The 21979-nt window shown below is 41.4% G+C and overlaps 2 protein-coding genes across 2 annotated transcripts; both read right to left on the bottom strand.

Annotated features, from left to right (window-relative positions):
• Window positions 1-583: 583 nt before the first annotated feature.
• On the bottom strand, window positions 584-21456 carry zgc:174935 (uncharacterized protein LOC796019 homolog). The gene is made up of 4 exons (XM_061777158.1): window positions 20901-21456; window positions 8062-8116; window positions 5249-5363; window positions 584-2429 (listed from the first exon to the last, which is right to left on the bottom strand). The coding sequence occupies exons 1-4, from the start codon at window positions 21225-21227 to the stop codon at window positions 2147-2149; spliced, it is 780 nt and encodes a 259-aa protein (XP_061633142.1). The 5' UTR covers window positions 21228-21456; the 3' UTR covers window positions 584-2146.
• LOC133479775 (uncharacterized) lies at window positions 8123-14332 on the bottom strand. Its single transcript, XM_061777157.1, has 2 exons — window positions 10160-14332; window positions 8123-8455 (listed from the first exon to the last, which is right to left on the bottom strand). The coding sequence occupies exon 1, from the start codon at window positions 11471-11473 to the stop codon at window positions 10589-10591; it is 885 nt and encodes a 294-aa protein (XP_061633141.1). The 5' UTR covers window positions 11474-14332; the 3' UTR covers window positions 8123-8455; window positions 10160-10588.
• Window positions 21457-21979: the final 523 nt, after the last annotated feature.

Here is a 21979-nt window from a genome sequence, read left to right as displayed (position 1 = left end):
TGCCTGTGTCTATATGTGCCCTGCGACTGATTGGCGTTCAGTTCAGGGTGGAGTCCGCCTTTCGCCCAAAGTCAGCTGGGACAGGCACCAGCGCCCTGCAGTATTGAGAATGGATGGATGTTTCTTACACTCTGGGAAAACATACTTTGCCCACCTGAAGATTTTGTTTAATGTTACATCTGATATTGAGCGGCATAATCAACCTGAAGTCAGTACAGGTAAAGCTTTATCACTCTCCAAAGCATCTGCTGAAATTTCTTTCGTGGATGCTGAGCTCCAGTGAAGCCCTGCAGATATTCTTTCCCTGGCTTTGCGCAAACGACTGCTTTAGAAGTTTGTTGTTTTCATCAGTGGTGGTAGGAGCAGGCCTTCCGCTGCGTGGTTCGTGAAGAAGAGATCCTGTTTAGAGAAACCTGCCACGGATAGTGTCAATTGTACAACACATTGGAGCAGTGTGATGACCAAAAAGCTTCTCAAATGTCTCACGTCTGTCTGAATGATACCTGAAATTAAATTGTAAAAAAAAAAAAAAAAAAAAAAAAAAAAAAAAAAAGTTTACAGTGACTTTCGGGACACCATAGGCCAGCTTTAGTCAACTTTATTTCATACAATGATGTAGTGAATACAGCACAGTTAATTTACATACAAAAAGACAATCACTGAGGAGAGGTAACCTCTGGTTGTCAAGGTGATAATATTATCACATTTTAGCAACCAATGCTCACATCACAGCATGGAAAGATCAACCACTTTGTCCTGTTAGTGACTTTGTATGGTTTTATTTTTCAAAAGAGAGAAGCAAGAGAAAGTAACTTGTAAAAGGTAAGACTACCGAAAGGACACAGATGGATTCAAACGAAACATAAAAACCTCATTTTATGATCAGCAACTCATGCTTACCAAGTCAGTCTGACTAATCCAGTCGACCCCAACCACCACCAACACCATTTCTCTGTTCTGCTCTTGTGTTGACCTTGTGGACCTATTGGGGCAGAATGACAGCCCTTTGATCGCCTAATTGTGAGCCTGGGGCCACTTTTTAATACACACACTCAAACAGATGTGATGAGTGCATTGCAGCACAAAGTCAAACATGATCAAAAGGTTAAATAACAAAAAGCCATGTGAAGTAAAATAGCTTTAAACATGTCTCATGCAACAATGTAACATTGAATCACTTTTCATCTGGTTTTGGTACATTTCAGACATTATCCTGTCACTGCCTCATCAAATTTCTAAAATACAAATACTATTTGCACATCCCAAGGCTCTTTTGAGCTGTGAGAAGGGAATGATTCAGATCACATAAGAGATGCTCTTTATTGTTGATGTTCAATGAAAAGCATGTATATACAAATTTGTTTTGTAAAATACTTTTTTTTCATGTTCTCATTTTTTAAACTTGTTTTTCTTAATACAAAAAAAAATTAAACGTGGATAAAACCAGATAAATATAATTTGTGGGATGTTTATTTCCAGACAAAAAAAACAAAAAAAACTTACACGTACACACACACACGCACATGCACACAGAGGCATAGTTAAAGATTTCACTATTTTTTTTCTTTTGTGGGCCATTATCTACAGTAAAATATTTAAGTTACATTAGTGAATCTCGTTAAAAGTTCATGATCATTTCCTCTTACATTGTATTTGATCGACTTCATGTTCATGTGCATGCAGTGTTCCTGATAACAAGTAATCCATGACCACAATGCAGATCCTGTACAATCTAAGCAATACACAAAGGAATTGCATGTGAGAAGGCAAACACCTGCTACCAGTCAGACAGGATGTGAAAAGGTACAGGATGTGATAAGGTACTTTTACCACCCGGATCATCAAGTTAAATCTGTTTTACTCAGACCATGTATGGAGAGATTAAATCATTTTGTTTGAATGATGCTGCTGATGATTGCGTAACTATAAACACAGAACATGCATCCAATAGAGGCAGATGTTCATAGACCATTTCATTTATTCCACAAAAATAAATAACATGTTGAAATTGAATAGCAATATCCAATATGGCAACTTCTGAAGTCGTGCAACATTAGTAGAAAATGATGCAAAAGTTGTCAGACTCCTTCTGTGTCAGGCCTATACACTTTGGATCTTCATGTTTAGAAGCCTCTGCTGCTCAGGTTCAGTCCTCAACCCTTGCTCCTTGTTTAGGAGCCTCTGCCTTTGGCTCCACTGGTTTAGGGGCCTCTACCTTCGGCTCCTCTGGTTTAGGGGCCTCTACCTTCGGCTCCTCTGGTTTAGGGGCCTCTACCTTCGGCTCCTCTGGTTTAGGGGCCTCTACCTTCGGCTCCTCTGGTTTAGGGGCCTCTACCTTCAGTTCTTCTGGTTGAGGCGCTTCTACCTTCAGTTCTTCTGGTTGAGGCGCCTCTACCTTGAGTTCTTCTGGTTTACTGTTACACAATTTACTGCAAGATAAAGAAAATGTTACTAGAGACTGTCATTTAAAGACCCTGTAGTGAATTCAAAGATTTGTTTCTAAATACATTATACATGCTTGAAGATTGTTGCTGAAAAAGTGTAAAGACTGAGAACTACAGTATAATACTCAATTGTGGAGATATACTGTACCATTAAATTGTTTTTTACCATTTCAGTCTCCTCGATTTTGTAGGTGTGGCTAAAGCGGTGCCTATTGACACACTTCGACTGAGGCACAAGTCCCCCTCCCCCACTAGATAATAACATGAGCACCTTTGTTCGCATCACCGGTTATCTAGCGCAATAGTGAGTTAGTTATAATTATGTGGCCCATTTCTGCCACTACAGTATACAGTACTTACTATTAGTAAGTACAGTACAATTGCTACGTGTGAATAGAATTTTCATTTAAGTGGCACCATTATTAAAATGTCATCTGTTGTCTCGGCTCTGTGATAAAGTTGTCTGCACTGTTTTTAAAATTGAGACCATAGCATATTAAACATAACCTTTACTCTAATGACAATTGTCAATTGTCCAGAGTAAGTGCTTCTAAATAAATAAACAAACCCGACTGAGAGATTTAATTAAAGTAGAGGACACAAGAGGAATGCAAACTTTGTTCCCATTACTTTTTTTTTTAAGGATGGCAACATTTTTGTCATGTATTATTCCCATAATTATTAATCTCTTTCATTCTCCATTAGCCCATTAGATACCCATTCAATTATATTTGACCAACAGAATACAGTCTTGGCTTTTGCTTACTGGTGTTGTCTTAAGAACCGTAGGAGTTACAAGGCTGTCACCACAAAGTACACAGCATAGTTTGTTCAGAAATAAAGTTGAGTTAAATTGAGTTTGAAATACAACTTTAAAACAATTCTGTGCAATCAATTAAATCAATCATAAATGAGGCGGGGGACATCAAGTCCGAGTGGACCATGTTCCCCGCCTCCATTGCTGAGGCGGCCGACCGGAGCTGTGGCCATAAGGTGGTCGGTGCCTGTCGTGGCGGCAATCCCCGAACCCGTTGGTGGACACCAACGGTGAGGGATGCCGACAAGCTGAAGAAGGAGTCCTATAGGCTTGTTTTGGCCTGTGGGACTCCTGAGGCAGCTGATGGGTACCGGCTGGGACAGCGGAATGCAGCTTTGGTGGTCGCTGAGGCAAAAACTCGGGTATGGGAGGAGTTCGATGAGGCCATGGAGAAAGACTTCCAGACAGCTTCGAGGAAATTCTGGTCCACCATCCGGCGTCTCAGGAGGGGGAAGCAGTGCACCATTAACACTGTGTATAGTGGGGATGGGGCCCTGCTGACCTCGACTCGGGACGTTGTGAGTCGGTGGGGAGAATACTTCGGAGACCTCCTCAATTCCACCAACACGCCTTCCCATGAGGAAGCAGAGTATGGGTTCTCTGAGGCGGGCTCTCCTATCTCTGGGGTTGAGGTCACCAAGGTGGTTAAAAAGCTCCTCGGTGGCAAGGCCCCGGGGGTGGATGAGTTTCGCCCGGAGTTCCTAAAGGCTCTGGATGTTGTGGTGCTGTCCTGGATGACACGCCTCTGCAACATCGCATGGACATCGGGGACAATGCCTCTGGATTGGCAGACTGGGGTGGTGGTCCCCCTTTTTAAGGAGGGGGAACGGAGGGTGTCTTCCAACTACAGGGGGATCACACACCTCAGCCTCCCTGGTAAGGTCTATTCAGGGGTGCTGGAGAGGAGGGTCCATCAGGAAGTCAAATTTCAGATCCAGGAGGAGCAGTGTGGTTTTTGTTCTGGCCGTGGAACAGTGGCCCTGCTCGACACCCTCAGGGTGTCCGGGCTCTCCCTTAGAGATAGGGCGAGAAGCTCGTCATCCGGGAGGATCTCAGAGTAGAGACGCTGCTCCTCCACATCAATAGGAGCCAGATGAGGTGGCTGGGGCATCTGATTCGGATGCCTCCCAGACGCCTCCCCGGTGAGGTGTTCCGGGCACGTCCCGCCGGGAGGAGACCCCGGGGACGACCCGTGACACGCTGGAGAGACTACGTCTTTCGGCTGGCCTGGGAACGCCTCGGGATGCCCCCGGGAAGAGCTGGATGAAGTGGCTGGGGAAAGGGAAGTCTGGGCGTCCCAGCTAAAGCTACTGCCCCCGTGACCCGACCTCGGATAAGTGGTAGAAAATCGATGGATGGATTATTATCCATCCATTTTCCATACCACTTATCCTTACTAGGGTCGCAGGAATCCTGGAGCCTATCCCAGCTGACTCTGGGCGAGAGGCGGGGTATACCCTGAACTGATCACCAGCCAATCACAGGTCACACATAAACAAACGACCAGTCACACTCACATTCACACCTATTCAAAATTTAGACTCTTTTCATGTTTTGGGATGTGGAGGAAAACCCACCCAGGCCCGGGTAGAACATGCAAACTCCACACAGGTGAGGCTGGATTTGAACCTGGGTCCTCAGAACTGTGAGGCAGATGTGCTAACCAGTCGGTCACTGTGTCGCTCCCCCCGCCTTTATTATTATTATTACTACTACTACAACTATTATTTTGTGAGGCAATGCCATGGAGTCTTTGACAAATAATCTCCGCTATGATCTTTCAGGATAAGACAGACACTTGGCGGTGCTAAATTAGTGCAGACAAAAAGAATAAGTTACCATTACAAACAAAATATACGTTACGCCCATTGACCGGGTACCAATCCGTTCAGAGACGATTAGTCGCCATTGTAACATGAGGCGGAATAATTATCATTCTCAGGATTGGGGATGTAAAATGCGTGCAGAAAGTCAAAACCATGCATACCTTGCAGAATCTGATCCTTTCTTCAAAAAGGCACACACTGCACTTGGCACCTGTAGTTCCTTTTTCAGTGATTCCAGTTTGTCAGTCCATGAGTTCTTCTCTTTACTCGTTTCACCTGCAAGTCACATGAGGAACTTTAGACCAACAATAACTGTTGCTGTTATGCATCAATGGCAGCGACAACTTATCAGAGCCATAAAGGGTCTGGATGGTGCCTGTGTGAAAGGGTATAGTGGAATGCTGGGACAAGGGTGTGAACACGTAATACTCACTTCTATACTGAAAGCAGTTGCTTTTAATGCTGGTACTTGCGCGTCATCGTGGGGGTGCTGTCTTGCATTGTGAGAATGCACACAGTTGTGGCAATATCCCGCCCGCACTGCTGTGTTTTTATGTAAAAGGCACTGGTAAATACGTAAATGCCGGTTCTAATTATACTGTACAGCTCTGATGCGGCTATTTTTCTGGATCGCTGTGTAAAAGAGTCTATACAAACACTGTACGTCATTGTATTTATTTTATACGATAACGTCCCCAGAGTGTTAATTAAAACATGCTTAATGATTACCTTGCACACAGTGTGGAAACCACGATCACCCTACAACTGAGCTCCTTAGGTCATTGGGACACACAAACCCCTCCCACCATCGTGACGACTCAAGGCTTTTACCAGTGTAACTGAACTTAATTTTACAACTTGGTGGTAATTGAGGTTTCCTCTGGCATCAAAAGGCTTTTGGGAAACTGTTGGAAAGTCCGCTCACCAGTGGACCTGTATCATTGGTCACTCTGCGTGGTAGCATGTCAAAACCCCTCCTCTGGGTATGACAGCAAACAGGAGCAGGATGAAAGAATCCACAAGGGCCAAGAGAGGCAGGAAAGGCTTCTTGTGGGGATGGCGAGGGTTGGGCATCGAGAATCGATTGGAACCGGGACTAACGTTCCGGTTCTCCCACAATCGTTCAAATTAAAACATTTTGGTTCGCAGTTTCGATGCCTGGAGTCTGCCGATCTCGAAGAAGAGTGTGGCGAAAACAAATGAAGAAGAACGTGCACAAAGACGTGCTTGTGCCCAACGGCGGTGGCGGTGAACAAAAGTGTGTCTTAACGTTGTTAAAATTAATGACCAGTCGCCTCAGTGCAACACTTGGAATAGGATTATATTGTGGAAAGGAGGCTTTAACAATGTGTAGGGTCAGACGCACTCTCTCCCGCTCAGAGCCTCAGTCTACACCGCGTGGAGCTTAAGTCAAATCAACCCTCATTCACTCGGGTTAGTGAAACAATAAAATAGTCTATGCCAACATTGATACAGCTAACAAGGTAAACGGTTGGTTTCACTTTTACAATGATGGTTTTCAGCGTTTATTTTAGTCTTCAAACCAACGTAAGAGCCGATGACAGACAAAAAAAAAAAAAAAAAAAAGCTTAACATTGAGCTCAAACGTCACTGTAGCAACTTTACATCAAAATGAATTGGTACAAAATTCATATAACGTTGTCTCACAGTATCACAAACACTAACCTTGTGCCTGGTTAAGGAAAGGAATCAACGTTTTACAGAGCATTTGGTTCCATCCATTAAAAAAATTAAATAAAATGAAATAAATCACCAGGGCTGTGTGAAGTTACTTTTCTTGACAAAATGCTGACTTCCGGTGTGTACCCTTCAAAATAAAAGGCTGCAAGCTTAAAACAGGAAGTCAAGTTAAAACTTGCACATATAAACAATCCCAAATAACGATTTTAACAATGCTATATTTATCTTTTAGCTGAAATATTGGGTTAGTTCCACACACATTGCCTTTTTGTTCATAGGTTTGGTATTGGGCGGTGGTCCAACGGGTTAGAGCGTCAGTCTCACAGTTCTGAGGACCAGGGTTCAATCCCCAGCCCCGCCTGTGTGGAGTTTGCAAAGAACCCTGAGTCAAATGTTCATTTTAATCTATGCTGCGAGCAGCTAAGAAAATGGATGTTCAAAATTTGGACACCCTTTATTTAAACCATGCAAACTTTTTTGACCCAGCTCCCTAAAAGAATCGGAATAGAGAATCATTTGGAACCGGAATTGGAATAAGAAATAGGAATCGGGGCCGGAATCGCTCAAATTCAAACGATGCCCAACTCTAGGGATGACCCCGTAGAAAGTTTAGAAAATTTTTAAGACTGCAGAGAAAGGTCCAGAACGCTACTGGTAGTGGTGGATGTTAGCAGCTGATCAGCTGCTCACAACTAGCCGCGTGAGGCATAGTAAGTGTCCAACTAAAGGTGTGTCGTTTGAGATACTGTATGTATTTAAACATTTAGAACATCTACAGTACATATCATTTTCATAAAAGTAATAAAATGGCAAATGGGAAAAATCGTAATTTGTATTTTTATGGTTAGGAAAGCGGTAACATACACTGGGAAATACTGTACATTGGGAAAATACAATTCATATATATATATATATATATATATATATATATATATACACACACACACACACACACACACACAGTGGGTACGGAAAGTATTCAGACCCCCTTAAATTTTTCACTCTTTGTTTTATTGCAGCGATTTGCTAAAATCATTTAAGTTCATTTTTCCCTCATTAATGTTCACACAGCACCCCATATTGACAGAAAAAAATGGAATTGTTGAAATTCTTTCAGATTTATTAAAAAAGAAAAACTGAAATATCACACAGCCATAAGTATTCAGACCATTTCCTCAGCATTTAGTAGAATCACCCCTTTGAGAGATTGCACTCTAAAAAACATAATTTACCTTTACCCCTTTAACATAATTTATAAACCACACATATTTACCATGCAGATCACTGAGTTCCGTCTCTAGTGCGGCCACACCGTCTTTCAGTGATTTCTGCAGTGAAGGAAAGAGGAAGTCATGAACATAATTCATTTAATCTTGATCTCTGGGAGACCAGCACACCCATGCACGGTCCACAGTAAAATTGTCTTGTCATTGTGATGATAAAGAATAAAAGGTGCATTGATAATATGTCAGAGTCACTGATGGTGTAGTGGTGCACTCGCCTGACTTTGGTGCGGGCATTGTGGGATCAGTTCCCACTCAGTGACGTTGTGAATGTGAATGGTTGTCCGTGTCTATATGTGCCCTGTGACTGACTGGCGACCAGTTCAGGGTGTAGTCCGCCTTTCGCCCGAAGTCAGCTGGGATAGGCTCCAGCGCCCCGCGACCCTAACCAGGATAAGCGGTGTTGACAATGGATAATATGTCAAATTCTGTTACTGTATTGTACTGCCAGGCTCGCTGTTAAATATACTGTATCACACACTTTCCCAAACTTGTCCAGTTTATAGTTGAAAACCGAAGTTTACATACACTATATAAAAAAAGACATACCCGTTTTTTTCAGTCAATCAGACTACATTTGTACTGTTTTAGGTTAATTAGGATTACCCAAATTATTTATATTTGCTAAATGGCAGAATAATGAAAGAATGATTTTTTTTAAGACAAATTTTCACGACTTTCTTCAAAGTCATAAGTTTACATACATTTCATTATTATTTGGTACCATTGCCTTTCAAATGTATGACTCGGGTCAAATGTTTTGTATATCCTTCCACAAGCTTCTCATGATTGTTGGCAGGAATTTTGGCCCATTCCGCCTGAAAGAACTCGTGTAACTGAGCCAAGTTTGTAGGCCGTCTTGGTCGCACATGCATTTTCAGATGTGCCCATAAATTCTCAATAGGAATGAGATAAGGGCTTTGCGATGGCCATTTCAAAACATTGATTCAAGAAGAAGTGTGTTTCAGGTGTGCCTTCAAATACAAAACCACGGGTTTGTCTCTAATTAACAAAATTGTTGTCAAAAAACCTCATCAGAAACTTCCAAAGACATGATAATCATCACCTGGGTTTTCCCAAAATGTTTAAAGGAATAGTAATCTTACTATACTGTATAGGTAAACTTCTGGCTTTGTAGAAAGTCATAAAAAATAAAAAATCCTTCTTTCATTATTCTGGCATTTAGCAAATATATGTAATTTTGTTCATGCTAATTGACCTACAACAAGAAAAGCTTATTCTGATTTCATGTTAGACAGTGAGAAAAAAAGCCTATATGTCTTTTTACACAGTGTATGTAAACATCTGGTTTCAACTGTATGTTGATGTTGTGCCAATACATTATGTTTTTTAGAGTCTCAGGGAGGAACCAAAATATCTAATTTGGGCTTTGAGCTGAAAGTGTTTGTTTTCAGCTATAGCACCATTTTAATACGATTTTGTAGTATGGTCACATGGTTCAATTTAACTCACCTATGAACCCATACAATCAAATGCATGCTATATTGTACATATCTGGAAGATGATGAAATCCTTACATTTTGAGAGACCTATTGTCACGGTTGCACTAAATGATGTTGATAGTAACTCATCTCAATTAAAAAAAACTTGTTTGTCTGTCACATAGTGCCAGAAAATTGTCTTTTTTTTACCAGGCATTTAATAGGTACACCACAGTTTTGATTTACACTGTCAGAGAGGTATTAACTCGACAGGTACCACTCAATAAATTTGTATATTGTGGAAAACCTTCCAGGAGTTCAATTCAAAAAGTGAAACTCATATTATGCAGATAAACTACACACTGAAATAATTAATCATTCACTTTTTATCATTTGGATGATCAAGCAGTGTCTCCTAACCTTCACTCGAGACAAGTCACAAATTTTACATCAGAAAAATCTCAGGGCACACCACTAGACGACAATGTCACAAAACGTATACACAGTATACAAGCTGAATAACGATGATCTTGTCTCAGTTTACTCACAAATTTACTCAGAGTGAAATCGGGGCATTTTTAGTTGAAGACAAAGCTATTATTCTATTGTATGAATTGTGACAGGTGGATAAACGGGTTTATTTTACCTTCTGCCATCTTGTGGATGAGCGTTTCATTTTCATTACAGTGGAACCTCGAATTACCGGACCCTAATTTTATGTATATCGTAAGTAACGGACCACCTGGACAGTATGTGTGTTCAAAAAATAGTTTCCATTGGAGAAACCAGCGTTGACAAAGTCTGATAGTTCCAGAATTGTCCGTTGTTGTTTACTGGCGTTGTGACGCAATATGGGCAGAGATGACATACAGTACATATTTCTGAGTCACAGATATACAATATGACTAGATCCAACCAACTGATGTGCCACCCCGTGCCTTAGTGGTGGCCATTTTGAATGTGGTGACATTCCTTCAAAGGCAACACATTCACATTTGGGGGCTATGTTTATTGTGGCACATTTCCAGGCCATGCATTGACGTGGCGGGCATGATGGCAGGAGTACCATCTATTGTCATCTAGAGCTGTGCAGAGAGAGAGAGGAGCATGGGGGCAGTGTTAACTTTAAGAGGAATAGGTGACCGGGGTGCGGAGGGTCCGAGAGGATTTTGCACGCCCTTGTCTTAGTTCTGGCAGCGTGCAAGTCCTCAAGGGTCGGTAGGGGGGTACCGACAATCCTTTCAGCAGTTTTGATTGTCCGTTGCAGTCGAAGTTTGTCCTTTTTTGTAGCAGCACCAAACCAGACTGTGATGGAAGAACCAGTCCTGTGACTGATTCGATGACCGCTGTGTAGAACTGTCTCAGCAGCTCCGGTGGCAGGCCGTGCTTTCTCAGAAGCCGCAGGAAGTACATCCTCTGCTGGGCCTTTTTGAGGACGGAGTTGATGTTGGTCGCCCACTTCAGGTCCTGAGAGATTGTAATTCCCAGGAACTTGAAGGTCTCGACGGTTGACACAAGGCAGCTGGACAACGTGAGGGGCAGCTGTGGCGAAGGATGCCTCCTGAAGAAAGCTGTAAATCCACTGGCAGATGGCAGGTAAGACGCTGAGCTGGAGAAGCTTGGATGAAAGGAGTTCAGGGATGATGGTGTTGAACGCTGAGCTGAAGTCCACGAAAAGGATCCTCGCGTAGGTCCCTGCACTGTCGAGGTGTTCTAGGATGAAGTGCAGTCCCATGTTGACTGCATCATCCGCAGATCTGTTTGCTTGGTAGGCAAACTGCAGGGGGTCCAGCAGGGGACCTGTGACACTCTTGAGGTGGTCCAGCACGAGACGTTCAAAGGACTTCATGACCACAGATGTCAAAGCGACAGGCCTGTAGTCATTCAGACCAGAGATTGCAGGTTTCTTGGGGACTGGAATGATGGTGGAGCGTTTGAAACAGGATGGAACTTTGCACATTTCCAGAGATCTATTGAAGATCTGAGTGAAGACTGGAGCGAGCTGGTCGGCGCAGACTTTGAGGCAGGATGGGGACACGTGGTCCGGGCCTGCCGCTTTGTTAATCTTTTGTTGTTTGAAGATGCGTCTGACATCCTGTTCATGGATGGTTAACGCAGAGGTCAGAGGTGTGATTGTGGTCGCGGGTGCGGCCGGGTGGGTGTGTGGTGTGAAACTGTCCTTTTCAAATCTGCAGTAGAAGGTATTCTGCGAAGCTGCTTAAGTTTAGCAGTGAACCACGGCTTGTTGTTGTTGAATGTGCGAAATGATTTTGTTGGTACACAAATCTCTTCACAGAAACTCATATAGGATGTGACAGTGTCCGTATATTCATCCAGGCTGCCAGCTGAATTTTCAAAGACACTCCAGTCTGTGCAATCTAAACAGCTTTGAAGTTCCATCTTGGCTTCATTGGTCCACTTTTTCACTGTTTTCACTGTAGGCTTTGCGCATTTAAGTTCTTGCCTGTACGTCGGTATTAAGTGAATTAAGCAGTGATCAGGCGAGCCCAGGGCTACACGAGGTATAGCACGGTATGCGTTTTTTACCGTAGTGTTGCAGTGGTCTAAAGTATTATTTTCCCTGGTAGGACAGTCGATGTGCTGCTTGTATTTAGGGAGTTCGTGGTTGAGATTAGCTTTGTTAAAGTCCCCGAGAATAATGAGGGGTGAGTCCGGGTGTTTTTTTTCAATTTCGTTGACTTGTTCGGCGAGCGTTAGCAGTGCGGCGTTCGTGTTAGCTTGAGGCGGGATGTAGACTTCAGCCAGTATGTACGATGCGAACTCACGTGGCGAGTAGAATGGTTTACAGTTTAAAAATAGCGACTCCAAATGCGACTGCAGTGTGTGCTGAGCTCCGTGACGTCCGTACACCATTTTTCGTTGATATAGAGGCATATCCCGCAGCTCTTTGTTTTCCCCGATGATTCCATGTCGCGGTCCGCTCGATGAATGTGAAAGCCGGGAAGCATGACGGCGCCATCGGGTACAGCGTCGCAAAGCCAGGTCTCCGTGAAGCACATGGCCGCGGAACGTCCGAAGTCTTTACTGGTCTTTAACAGAAGATGAAGCTCGTCCATTTTGTTGGGTAGGGAGCGTACATTCGCGAGGTGGATCGACGGGAACGCCAATCTGTGTCCTCTCTTGTGGAGTTTCACCTGAATGCCGGCCCGTTTTCCTCTGTGGCGCCGCTTCCGTCTCCATGGGCCGAAAACCACGGACGCCGCTCCGGTGAGTAACTCGGGGAAAAACTGAGCGGATTTGCGAAAGTTGGTGACAGAAAGTCCGGAGTAGCCTCCTTGATGGTTAGTAGGTCTCCCCTTGTGTAAGTGAGTCGTGTAAGGTCTCCAAAGACGGACGAAACACAAAAACAATACTAGAGAGCGGGTTACCGAGGCGACCACACTGGGAGGCGACCACACTGGTAGGCGCCATCTTGGTCACCAGCTCTTCCAGCTCCTTCCCTCAGGTAGGCGCTACCGATCAATGCAAACTAGAACTAGTAGACATTCCAACAGCTTCTTCCCTCTTGCAATCAACTTCTTAAACAGCTAACCTATAATTCCATTACAACAAGCTGGCAATTTTTTGACTTGAGTTCGTTGTCACATTTCTGTGGGGCCAATTATGTATTACTCGTGCACTCACTGTAGTTGTCTCGCCATGCTGCACTATTTGCATATACTGGCCACTCATGCCAGAGTAGCATCTGCTCCATTTGCACACTGATTGAGGAGTATCTGTAACATTTGCACAACCAACATTGTCCCAGATTATCGCACTACTCGTCAATTTAAATCGCATACACTCCTTGAAGTCGCAGCACCCTTTGCACAATGGTCATTTGTTAGATAAATTGTAGAAGTTATCATTTATTTGCTTAGCTTGCATTAGTATAATGGACAATTTTAGATGTCTCGCCTTCAAAAAGAAGACTCAGCATCATCCGATGGAAGGGCGCCTGGACCAAGGACGTGATCGGATGTGGTCGGGTCGTGACAGGTGTTGGTTCAATATTATGTGTTGTGTCTTATTACTTAGAACACTATGTCTGGAAAAAACCCTCTTGTAATCAAATATTTTGTGTTGTGTCTTATTGCTTAGAACATTATGATTTGTAAATCCCTCCTATTTCAAATAAAACCAGGAGCGAGGGGGGGGGATTGTTTAGAGCGTGTTGAGAGACTGTGATCTGAACAATCTCCCATACGCCCTCCTCATGAGAAAAAGAAACCAGCGTCTTCATTCCTTTTGTGTCTATTTTTTATAATGTTGGGTAAGATAAATCCAACATTAAATTGGTCCTTCGAGCCGGATGTCAACACACCCGAGGATTCCAGTTGTGGAGCCGACTTCCAGTTAAGAGACCGTGGCCACGGCAAGTAAGACCCTTTTACGGGACTGGTCTTCGTCCTCCTCAACTGGGATCTGAAGGTTGACGACAATCCACAGGATTGAAGACGAGTGGTGAGTTAAATTTTAAAAAATTTTTGGGGGAAAAAAGGATTAAAGAGTGAGTGAATTGCGCGACGAAGAAGTCTGCGGCAGAACAAACCTTGTGTAATACTAGTCACTGGCAAGTGGTCAAGATGGACAACGGAATCCGATAAAATCCGTGGGGACGGCGGGGTCCTGTACGTACTTAAATTCCGTATTTCTGTGTTTCTGTGTTTCCGTGTTTTCGTGTGTTTATAAAAACGTTATTAATATCGTGTGTATGTGTAAAAGTATGAATGTATAAGACGGGATTGTAAGTGACAACTGAGTTTGGAAGCAAAGGCAAGAATTCTCCGCCCCAATTAGGGTAGAAGCTTGAGAATTACCAAAACTCAGACATTTATTGTCACCCTGTCATTTTTGAATAAAGTCAGTATTTAGGTCACTCTAGGTGCAAATGAACTGACTTCCAAATTCACAAAAATGGGAATAAATAACAGTAAACCGGATCAAAAAATAGACCTAACGTGTAAAGATTGGAAATATGTTCAACTACAAAACCATTTCAAAATAGAAGATTTAAACACGTGGATAACCAAATACGGTTTCGCTGGCCAGCTAAATTCGCAAAAAATAGTTCAACTTCAAAACGAAATAAAGTGTCGACACAAAAATGATATATCACAAATACAAAAAGATGGATTTGACGACTTACTCTTCTGGTTAAACTGGACTAATGAGGATGTGAAAAAGGCCGTAGCCGGCATCACACCTTATCAACAACAGTTAAAAAATGCTTTACATGTGATTTCGAAAGAACACATTAACAGATGGGTAGATAAACATTGGATAAACCTAGCAACTGGCCCTCTGGAGGAATATGTTAATCATGCCCTCCACGCAGAAAGAGTGTTAGACAAAAAACAAAAAGAGAAGATAGATGTCTTCCTCGACGAAGAAGCAGAAATATACTATCAAGGCAGAGAGAGAGATAATTTTAGAGGACACGGCAGAGACCGTGGGAGAGTAAGATATGGTAGAAATCGAAATTATTATGATAATACCATCTGTTGGTGCTGTGGAAACAAAGGCCACATTGCACGTGAATGCCCTAAAAAAGAAAAAAAGAAAAATAAAAGAGAATACGGACAAACTACTGCATGACTAGGCCAGCCTGCTTCCCAACTCAACAAATCCTCTTGTGTAAACATTACAGAGAATGAGGAGGTGGATTTCAATTTACAGGACATTCTGAGTTTGGACACTGAAAAACCTGAAATAACCTTGTAGAATGCCCATTTTCGAAGTCCCGGAGTGGCCTGTGAATTTGTTGGGAAGAGACGGCTTATTCCAACTAGGACTTGTACTCAAATATGAATTAAACATAAATTAAAAAGAGAGGACCTTGATGTAACACTGGAAAACAGAGAAAGTACATTCTATTACACAATCGATATCCCAGACAAACCACAGTTAAACATGGGAAAGGCCCTGTTGTCTGCAGCCTTGCAGCTTATCAAAAAAAATAGAAGATAAAAAAGAATGTGATGAGCTGCAGTAATACAGAGAGCAGCATGCGTACCAATCCCACGCACATTGTTAAATTCATTAAGACCAGACGCTACTGTGTTTACAGTAGTAGACATAAGTAATGCATTCTTTACAGTACCAATAGAAAATAACAGTCAATTTTGGTTTGCATTCACATTTGAGAAAACAAAAATATATATATATACTTTTACTAGATTACCGCAAGGTTACTGTGAAAGTCTAACTAATTATTCACAAGTTATGACAACACGCATGTCTTCTGGCATCTACAGATGGAGAGACATGCAAGGATTCATTGACTTTACTGCATCATCTAACAGAAGAGGGACATAAAGTTAACAAAAAATAAATTGCAATGATTTAAAAGACAAGTTAAATATCTAGGCCATAATTTAAGTATAGGAGGAAAGACTATATTAGAAGACAGGAGAGCTATAGTCTTAAAAAATCCTAAACCACAGACGAAGAAACATATAATAATCATTTTTAGGTCTGACAAATTATTGTAGAGCATGGATTCCAAACTATGCAGAAATTGTTGCAACATTGTCAAAATTAATGTATAAAAACAACCTTAAAATGACATCACCTGTTTAATGGAGTACAGAGGCAGAAAAGGCCTTCTGTGACATTAAACAACATTTGGTGTCCAGTGCTGCGCTAGGCCTTCCAAATTTAATGATAAAACATTCATTCAAATGGTAGATTGTAAAAGCTATTGCATGACCTCCATACTTACACAACAATATGGTGATAAGATAAAACCAACAGCTTATTTTTCTGATAGCCAATATGAGTATTCCACAACAAGACCGTAATTATTGTGAAAAACAAAGTGCAAAACTACAAAATGAAATTTACATTAGCAAAGAAAAAAAAAAAAAAAAAAAGGGATGGTGGCACAGATAGATTGACACTTAAAAAATAGCAGAGGGAAACACGTGGGTTCATTTAATAAACTGTAAAAGAGTCATTTCAGCTGAGTACTCAAACAGGGAAGGTGAGCAAAAGTCTGATAACGGAGCGGGAGCAGATGTGTAGATTCTGAAAACGCTTGCTGGTCAGTGAAGAAAAAAGACACCAACCCTTTTAGTGAGAACTCAGCAGAAAGGCACACCCACGTTGGTTATGAGATTCGCTAAGTTGTTACGTAGCAACTTTGGCTACTATGATGTTGGTTTTGTTTTTGTGGTACATGGGACGTCCCACCCTCAATGATAAAACCCATTTTTAGGTAGAAAATCACCTACCAACTGGACCAATATGACAAACCCAATAATAAAAAAATTTGAATCATTAACTCGTGTCAAAAGGAGTACAGCTGATGATCAAAATTGTGGACATGGCCTCCAAACGCGGCAAAAAGGTTTAATATTTTGTGCCCCCCAAAATTAAGATGCTTTAATCCTAATTCCATATGCGGCTCTCACCAATGATGCTCAAGAGAATGGGCAGAATTGGGGATTTGGATATGACTGGTATGCAACTATAGGCTTTGGATGGGAACACCTCATTGGTGAAACAAGTTATGATTGGTCCAGTTGGTCAAAAAAAAAAAAAAAAAAAAAAAAACAGCAAAAGAACATAGAAAGAAGTTTAACCTAAGCAAAACGGCTTGTGTTATATTGTGTATTGTATATTGTGTACTGTGTTATAGGAACAGTGTTAAACCAAAAATGCCATTGAAAACTTCAAAGAAAGGTGGACAAATTTTAATTTAATTTTAACAACATAACTACTGATGATTGGTTCCTTGTAAATCATGGGATCCTATATATCCCGTAAAAGAAGCAGATAAACACAAACCGATGTTTTCTACTTTAGTAGCACCAAATAATTTCACTTGTATAAACATGATTAATAAAGGGAAAAAAAAATTAGGACCACTGAACGACACACAGTTAAAGTAATCTTAAAAGTCAAACCAAATTTTGTGCCAGTGTCACGGAGCGACATCTGGTGGTGGTGCGGAGATGATAGACTGTTTGATAGATTACCTAAAGATATATCTAGATTGTGCGCTATTATCACTTTGATATTGCATGTGTCAGTATACCCTATGCCTGTTCAAGATTTAATGGAAAGGGCACCAATGTTTTTGTCCAATCTAAAAACATATACAAAAAAGAGATTTGTCATGGCAGGGGCAAAATAATCCAACATACATCAACGCCAGGTGTTCCTCGTGGGGGTTCCTAATCAATACAAATTGGGTGACCAGGTTGCAGGAGGATTTGAGTCTTTCATATGCTGGTGGTGTACGATTAATAAAAATGTTGATGGGATAAACTACATCCACTTCAATGTACAGAGATTAGGAAATTGGACTCAGAGTGGGTTGAAAGCTGTGCACGAGCAGCTCAAGGACGTTCCAAAGACCGCATAGCTGTCGACATGCTCCTCGCAAGAGAGGGAGGTGTTTGCGGTATGTTTGGAGAACAAACAATACTGCTTCAGATGGCAGCTTGACCAGAGCCATCGATGGTCTGCGGACCCTCAATCAACACTCCTTGTGGGACAGCTCGAATGGACGTTTTTGGTAAATATAAAACCCTAATTACACCAATATTGATATCAATTGCTGTTTTTGCAGCCATTCTGACATTATGTGGATGTTGTTGTATCCCATGCATTCTGGCATTAATCAGTAAATTAATCACCACAGCCATAACCCCGATGGAGAAATCGTATGGAGCTGATGTATACTGTATGATGATAATGATGATTATGATAATAATGATGATTTTGCTTTACCTGATTTGTTACCTGATACAGATGATTACAATGTTTAAACTACAACATTCATATATGACAAGTTTACTCTGAGTGTAAATGTATTTGTTTCATAAAAATGATTCTACAGTTAAAAATCGAAATGAAGTGACTGTAAGATGATATGAGAATTTGTGCAAATACATGATAAACAGGAGGGAAATGTTAGATAAATTGTAGAAGTTATCATTTATTTGCTTAGCTTGCATTAGTATAATGGACAATTTTAGATGTCTCGCCTTCAAAAAGAAGACTCAGCATCATCCGATGGAAGGGCGCCTGGACCAAGGACGTGATCGGATGTGGTCGGGTTGTGACAGGTGTTGGTTCAATATTATGTGTTGTGTCTTATTACTTAGAACACTATGTCTGGAAAAAACCCTCTTATAATCAAATATTTTGTGTTGTGTCTTATTGCTTAGAACATTATGATTTGTAAATCCCTCCTATTTCAAATAAAAGCAGGAGCGAGGGGGGGGGATTGTTTAGAGCGTGTTGAGAGACTGTGATCTGAACAATCTCCCATACGCCCTCCTCATGAGAAAAAGAAACCAGCGTCTTCATTCCTTTTGTGTCTATTTTTTATAATGTTGGGTAAGATAAATCCAACATCATTGCACCGGACTATTGCAATATTAGTCATTCGAACTGCTCTAAGTGCTAGAGGACTCTGCATCTTTTTGCACAATTGTTTTTTGTCAATGTCTTTATGTCTCCAAAGTGTTCTGTAAATTGACTGTCTGTTGTACTAGAGCGGCTCCAACTACCGGAGACAAATTCCTTGTGTGTTTTGGACATACTTGGCAAATAAAGATGATTCTGATTCTGATGACACGTGGCGCAGTAGACGACTGGTTAGTGCGTCTGGCTCACAGTTCTGAGGACCCGTGTTCAAATCCGGCTTCGCCTGTGTGGAGTTTGCATTTTTTCCCCGTGCCTGCGTGGGTTTTCTCCGGGTACTCGGTTTCCTGTAGGTGTGAATGTGAGTGTGAATGGTTGTTTGTTTCTATGTGCTCTGCGATTGGCTGGCGACCAGTTCAGCGTGCACCCCGCCAATCGCCTGAAGATAGATGGGATAGGCTCCAGCACGCCCGCGACCCTAGTGAGGATAAGCGGTACGGAAAATGGATGAAACCTAAATCTTTAGAGTTTGAAACATGCTATTTTTGGTACAGTACCCTTTTTTTCATGCCGTTCGTCATAGCAACGGATTTGCAAATAGGAAGCCCACTAATTCCTCACAGCTCATTTAAGCGACCTGCCTTGACTGGCCTATGAGTATGTCTACAATGTCACCATCTAGCACACCAGTGTGGTAGGTTTGCATAAAATTAAAACTTTTAAAATATTTCCAAGCTTTTTAATAATTATTTACAATAACTTTGTACTGTATTAGGCGTTTTAGGCCACGAAAAAAAGTACAAAACAATAATTTTGTACTGTACAGTAATATGGGTGCATATGCTCACAAAAAAGTGCTCCAATATAATGGCCAATTGGCATTCATGGATACACCAAGATTTAAAAAAAAATCTCAACTTTTTCCACCATTAATGGGGTCCTGTATAAACTACATTAAATATTTTGTAAAACGATGTAAAAATAAAAAACTGAAACAATGTGGTTGCACAAGTGTGCACAACCTCTTCGGACTAAGGATGTGGCTGTGTGCAGATTTAATAAAAAACTTAACAGGGAGTCAGCTACTCATCATAAACTTAATAATTAAAGTAATTAAAGTGACGGATAAAAAACCAAGGCACTATCATCACTGTGCAATTTAAAAAAAAATACAGTCTTTTAAACTGGGACAGTCTTCACATATTTGCAGATTTAAATTTGATTTATAAAGTACTGCATGATTTGGCCCCAGCTCCTCTGGGTGAGTTCATCAGCCAAAGAAACAACTCTGAGCGTGTCACTCGAGGCTCTGTCAGAGGTGACTGTCTCATTCCTCTGCGCAGGAGCACTTTCAGTAAGTCAGCCTGGTCAGTGAGGAGCGCTGGTGAGTGGAACTCAGTACCTGAGGAGGTTAAACTGCTTACAACATACAAGGCCTTCACAAAAAAACTGAAAATGTGGCTAGTTAACGCCTATAGCTGCCAACACTAAAAGACAAGTATGTTATGTTGTCTTTTTGTTATGATCAAAAAAAGTATGGTTTTATTGTCTCTTAATAGTATAGTTTGATTATGTATCCTGTATTATATTGTCTTGTAGATGTATTTTACTGCTTTTTTACATCATGGCCAGGGGACTACAGATGAAAACTAGCCTTCTGGCTAATTCTGGCTTTTTTAACAATGTGTACTTCATGTGTTTTATGAAATTGCATTGTCCCCTTTCAAAAATAAACTGATAAACTAAACTTAGCCCAAATAAAGTTCAGCTGTTCAAGTAGTCTTTTCATGACATTTTGGTTTTTTTGGTTTCTCGCAGAAGCCTGAAAGTTTTGTGCTATCACAGACTGCGATTTGGAACTGTTCTTAACATACTCGTTTGGAATAAAGCCCAAAAAGTACAACCTTCGTTGGACCATGACACATTTTCCGCAGTGGAACTAGTTCGAAGTGCTTATCTGAGACCAATCATGTATTATAATGCTCTAGTAGTACATTATTGTTTCTCACCACAGCTCCTTGGCACTCTTCCACCTCTTTCTTGTTCTCCGAGGCTTTCTTTTCACACGACTCCGCATCTGTCTGCAGAGCTTCGCCCTCCTTTTCTCCGATGTCGATTTTATTCTCCAAGGAAATCTTCTCCGTTTGGTGCTCTACCAGCAAGTCGTTGGTCACCCGCAGTTTAATGCGCTCTAACTTGTTCCGTCTGTCCACTTTGTCGTGCTCTTGCTTGCGGCTTTTAATGACCACCACCAAGCCCACAGTCAACGCTATGGTCAGAGGCAGCAACAGTTGAAACTTCATCCTTTTCACCCGAGGCGTCTCGACTCTCGACATGTAGCAAAAAAAACAACAACAAAAAAAACCCCAAACGTTCTAAATAGTCGCCATAACACCGCTTAGCTAGCTTCCATGCGAGTTTCCGCTCAACAAGTTACCGGGTTCCTCTAATCGTATGTCAAAGTTACCACAAATGTATGAATTGAATAAATAAAACGCGACGACGGAGCACGGTAGTGAAGCTCACTAGCGGGCCGTTCAGGTCTGCTGTTAACACGCCCAGGACTGGCGTAAAACACGCCCTTCACCTGACTGTATACCTGCTCGCTGCTTATTAACCTTATCATTAAACTTATCATTTATATATATATATATTTGAAAAATCATAAAATAAATCAGTATCGAAAATGTACAGTAAAAAGATTTATACCATGAAAATAATTTAAATTAAAAAAAAATTTATTTTTCAAGCCATGATATTACTGTGAAGAGGGACATTTTCCCAAGGACCCCCTCATATTCCAAAAATTCCCCAAACTCATATTGCCAAAATCAGTGGTGGTGAAAAAACGACATTACCGACACACGCTATTTATAGAATTTGTCTATTTGTGTGTTTTTGTTTTCATCTGGAACCTATACCATAAGCTATTTGCTGGAAAAATTATCCATTTGTGGTTTTTGTGCTCTTTCTGTATGATGCACTAAGATAGCACAGGATGCCCTTGCTCGTGAGAAAGTACAAATTGGTGTCAAGGAAATGCAGTCATGGGCTAATTATTGTTTTCTTCAATTACTTAATCATTTTA

This window comes from Phyllopteryx taeniolatus, chromosome 6, assembly GCF_024500385.1.
Source record: "Phyllopteryx taeniolatus isolate TA_2022b chromosome 6, UOR_Ptae_1.2, whole genome shotgun sequence".
Lineage (NCBI taxonomy): Eukaryota > Metazoa > Chordata > Actinopteri > Syngnathiformes > Syngnathidae > Phyllopteryx > Phyllopteryx taeniolatus.
The sequence above is the reverse complement of the archived record's forward strand: the minus strand, read 5'-3'. Positions and strand labels throughout refer to the sequence as shown.

Excerpts from the sequence above, each read along its gene's own strand:
- LOC133479775 (XM_061777157.1), bottom strand. The coding sequence starts at position 11,473 with ATGTGCAAAGTTCCATCCTGTTTCAAACGCTCCACCATCATTCCAGTC.
- zgc:174935 (XM_061777158.1), bottom strand. The coding sequence starts at position 21,227 with ATGTCGAGAGTCGAGACGCCTCGGGTGAAAAGGATGAAGTTTCAACTG. Across the intron at positions 8,117-20,900 it reads AAGAGTGCCAAGGAGCTGTG|AAATCACTGAAAGACGGTGT; the intron begins GTGAGAAACAAT and ends CCTTCACTGCAG. Across the intron at positions 5,364-8,061 it reads GGAACTCAGTGATCTGCATG|GTGAAACGAGTAAAGAGAAG; the intron begins GTAAATATGTGT and ends TGTGACTTGCAG.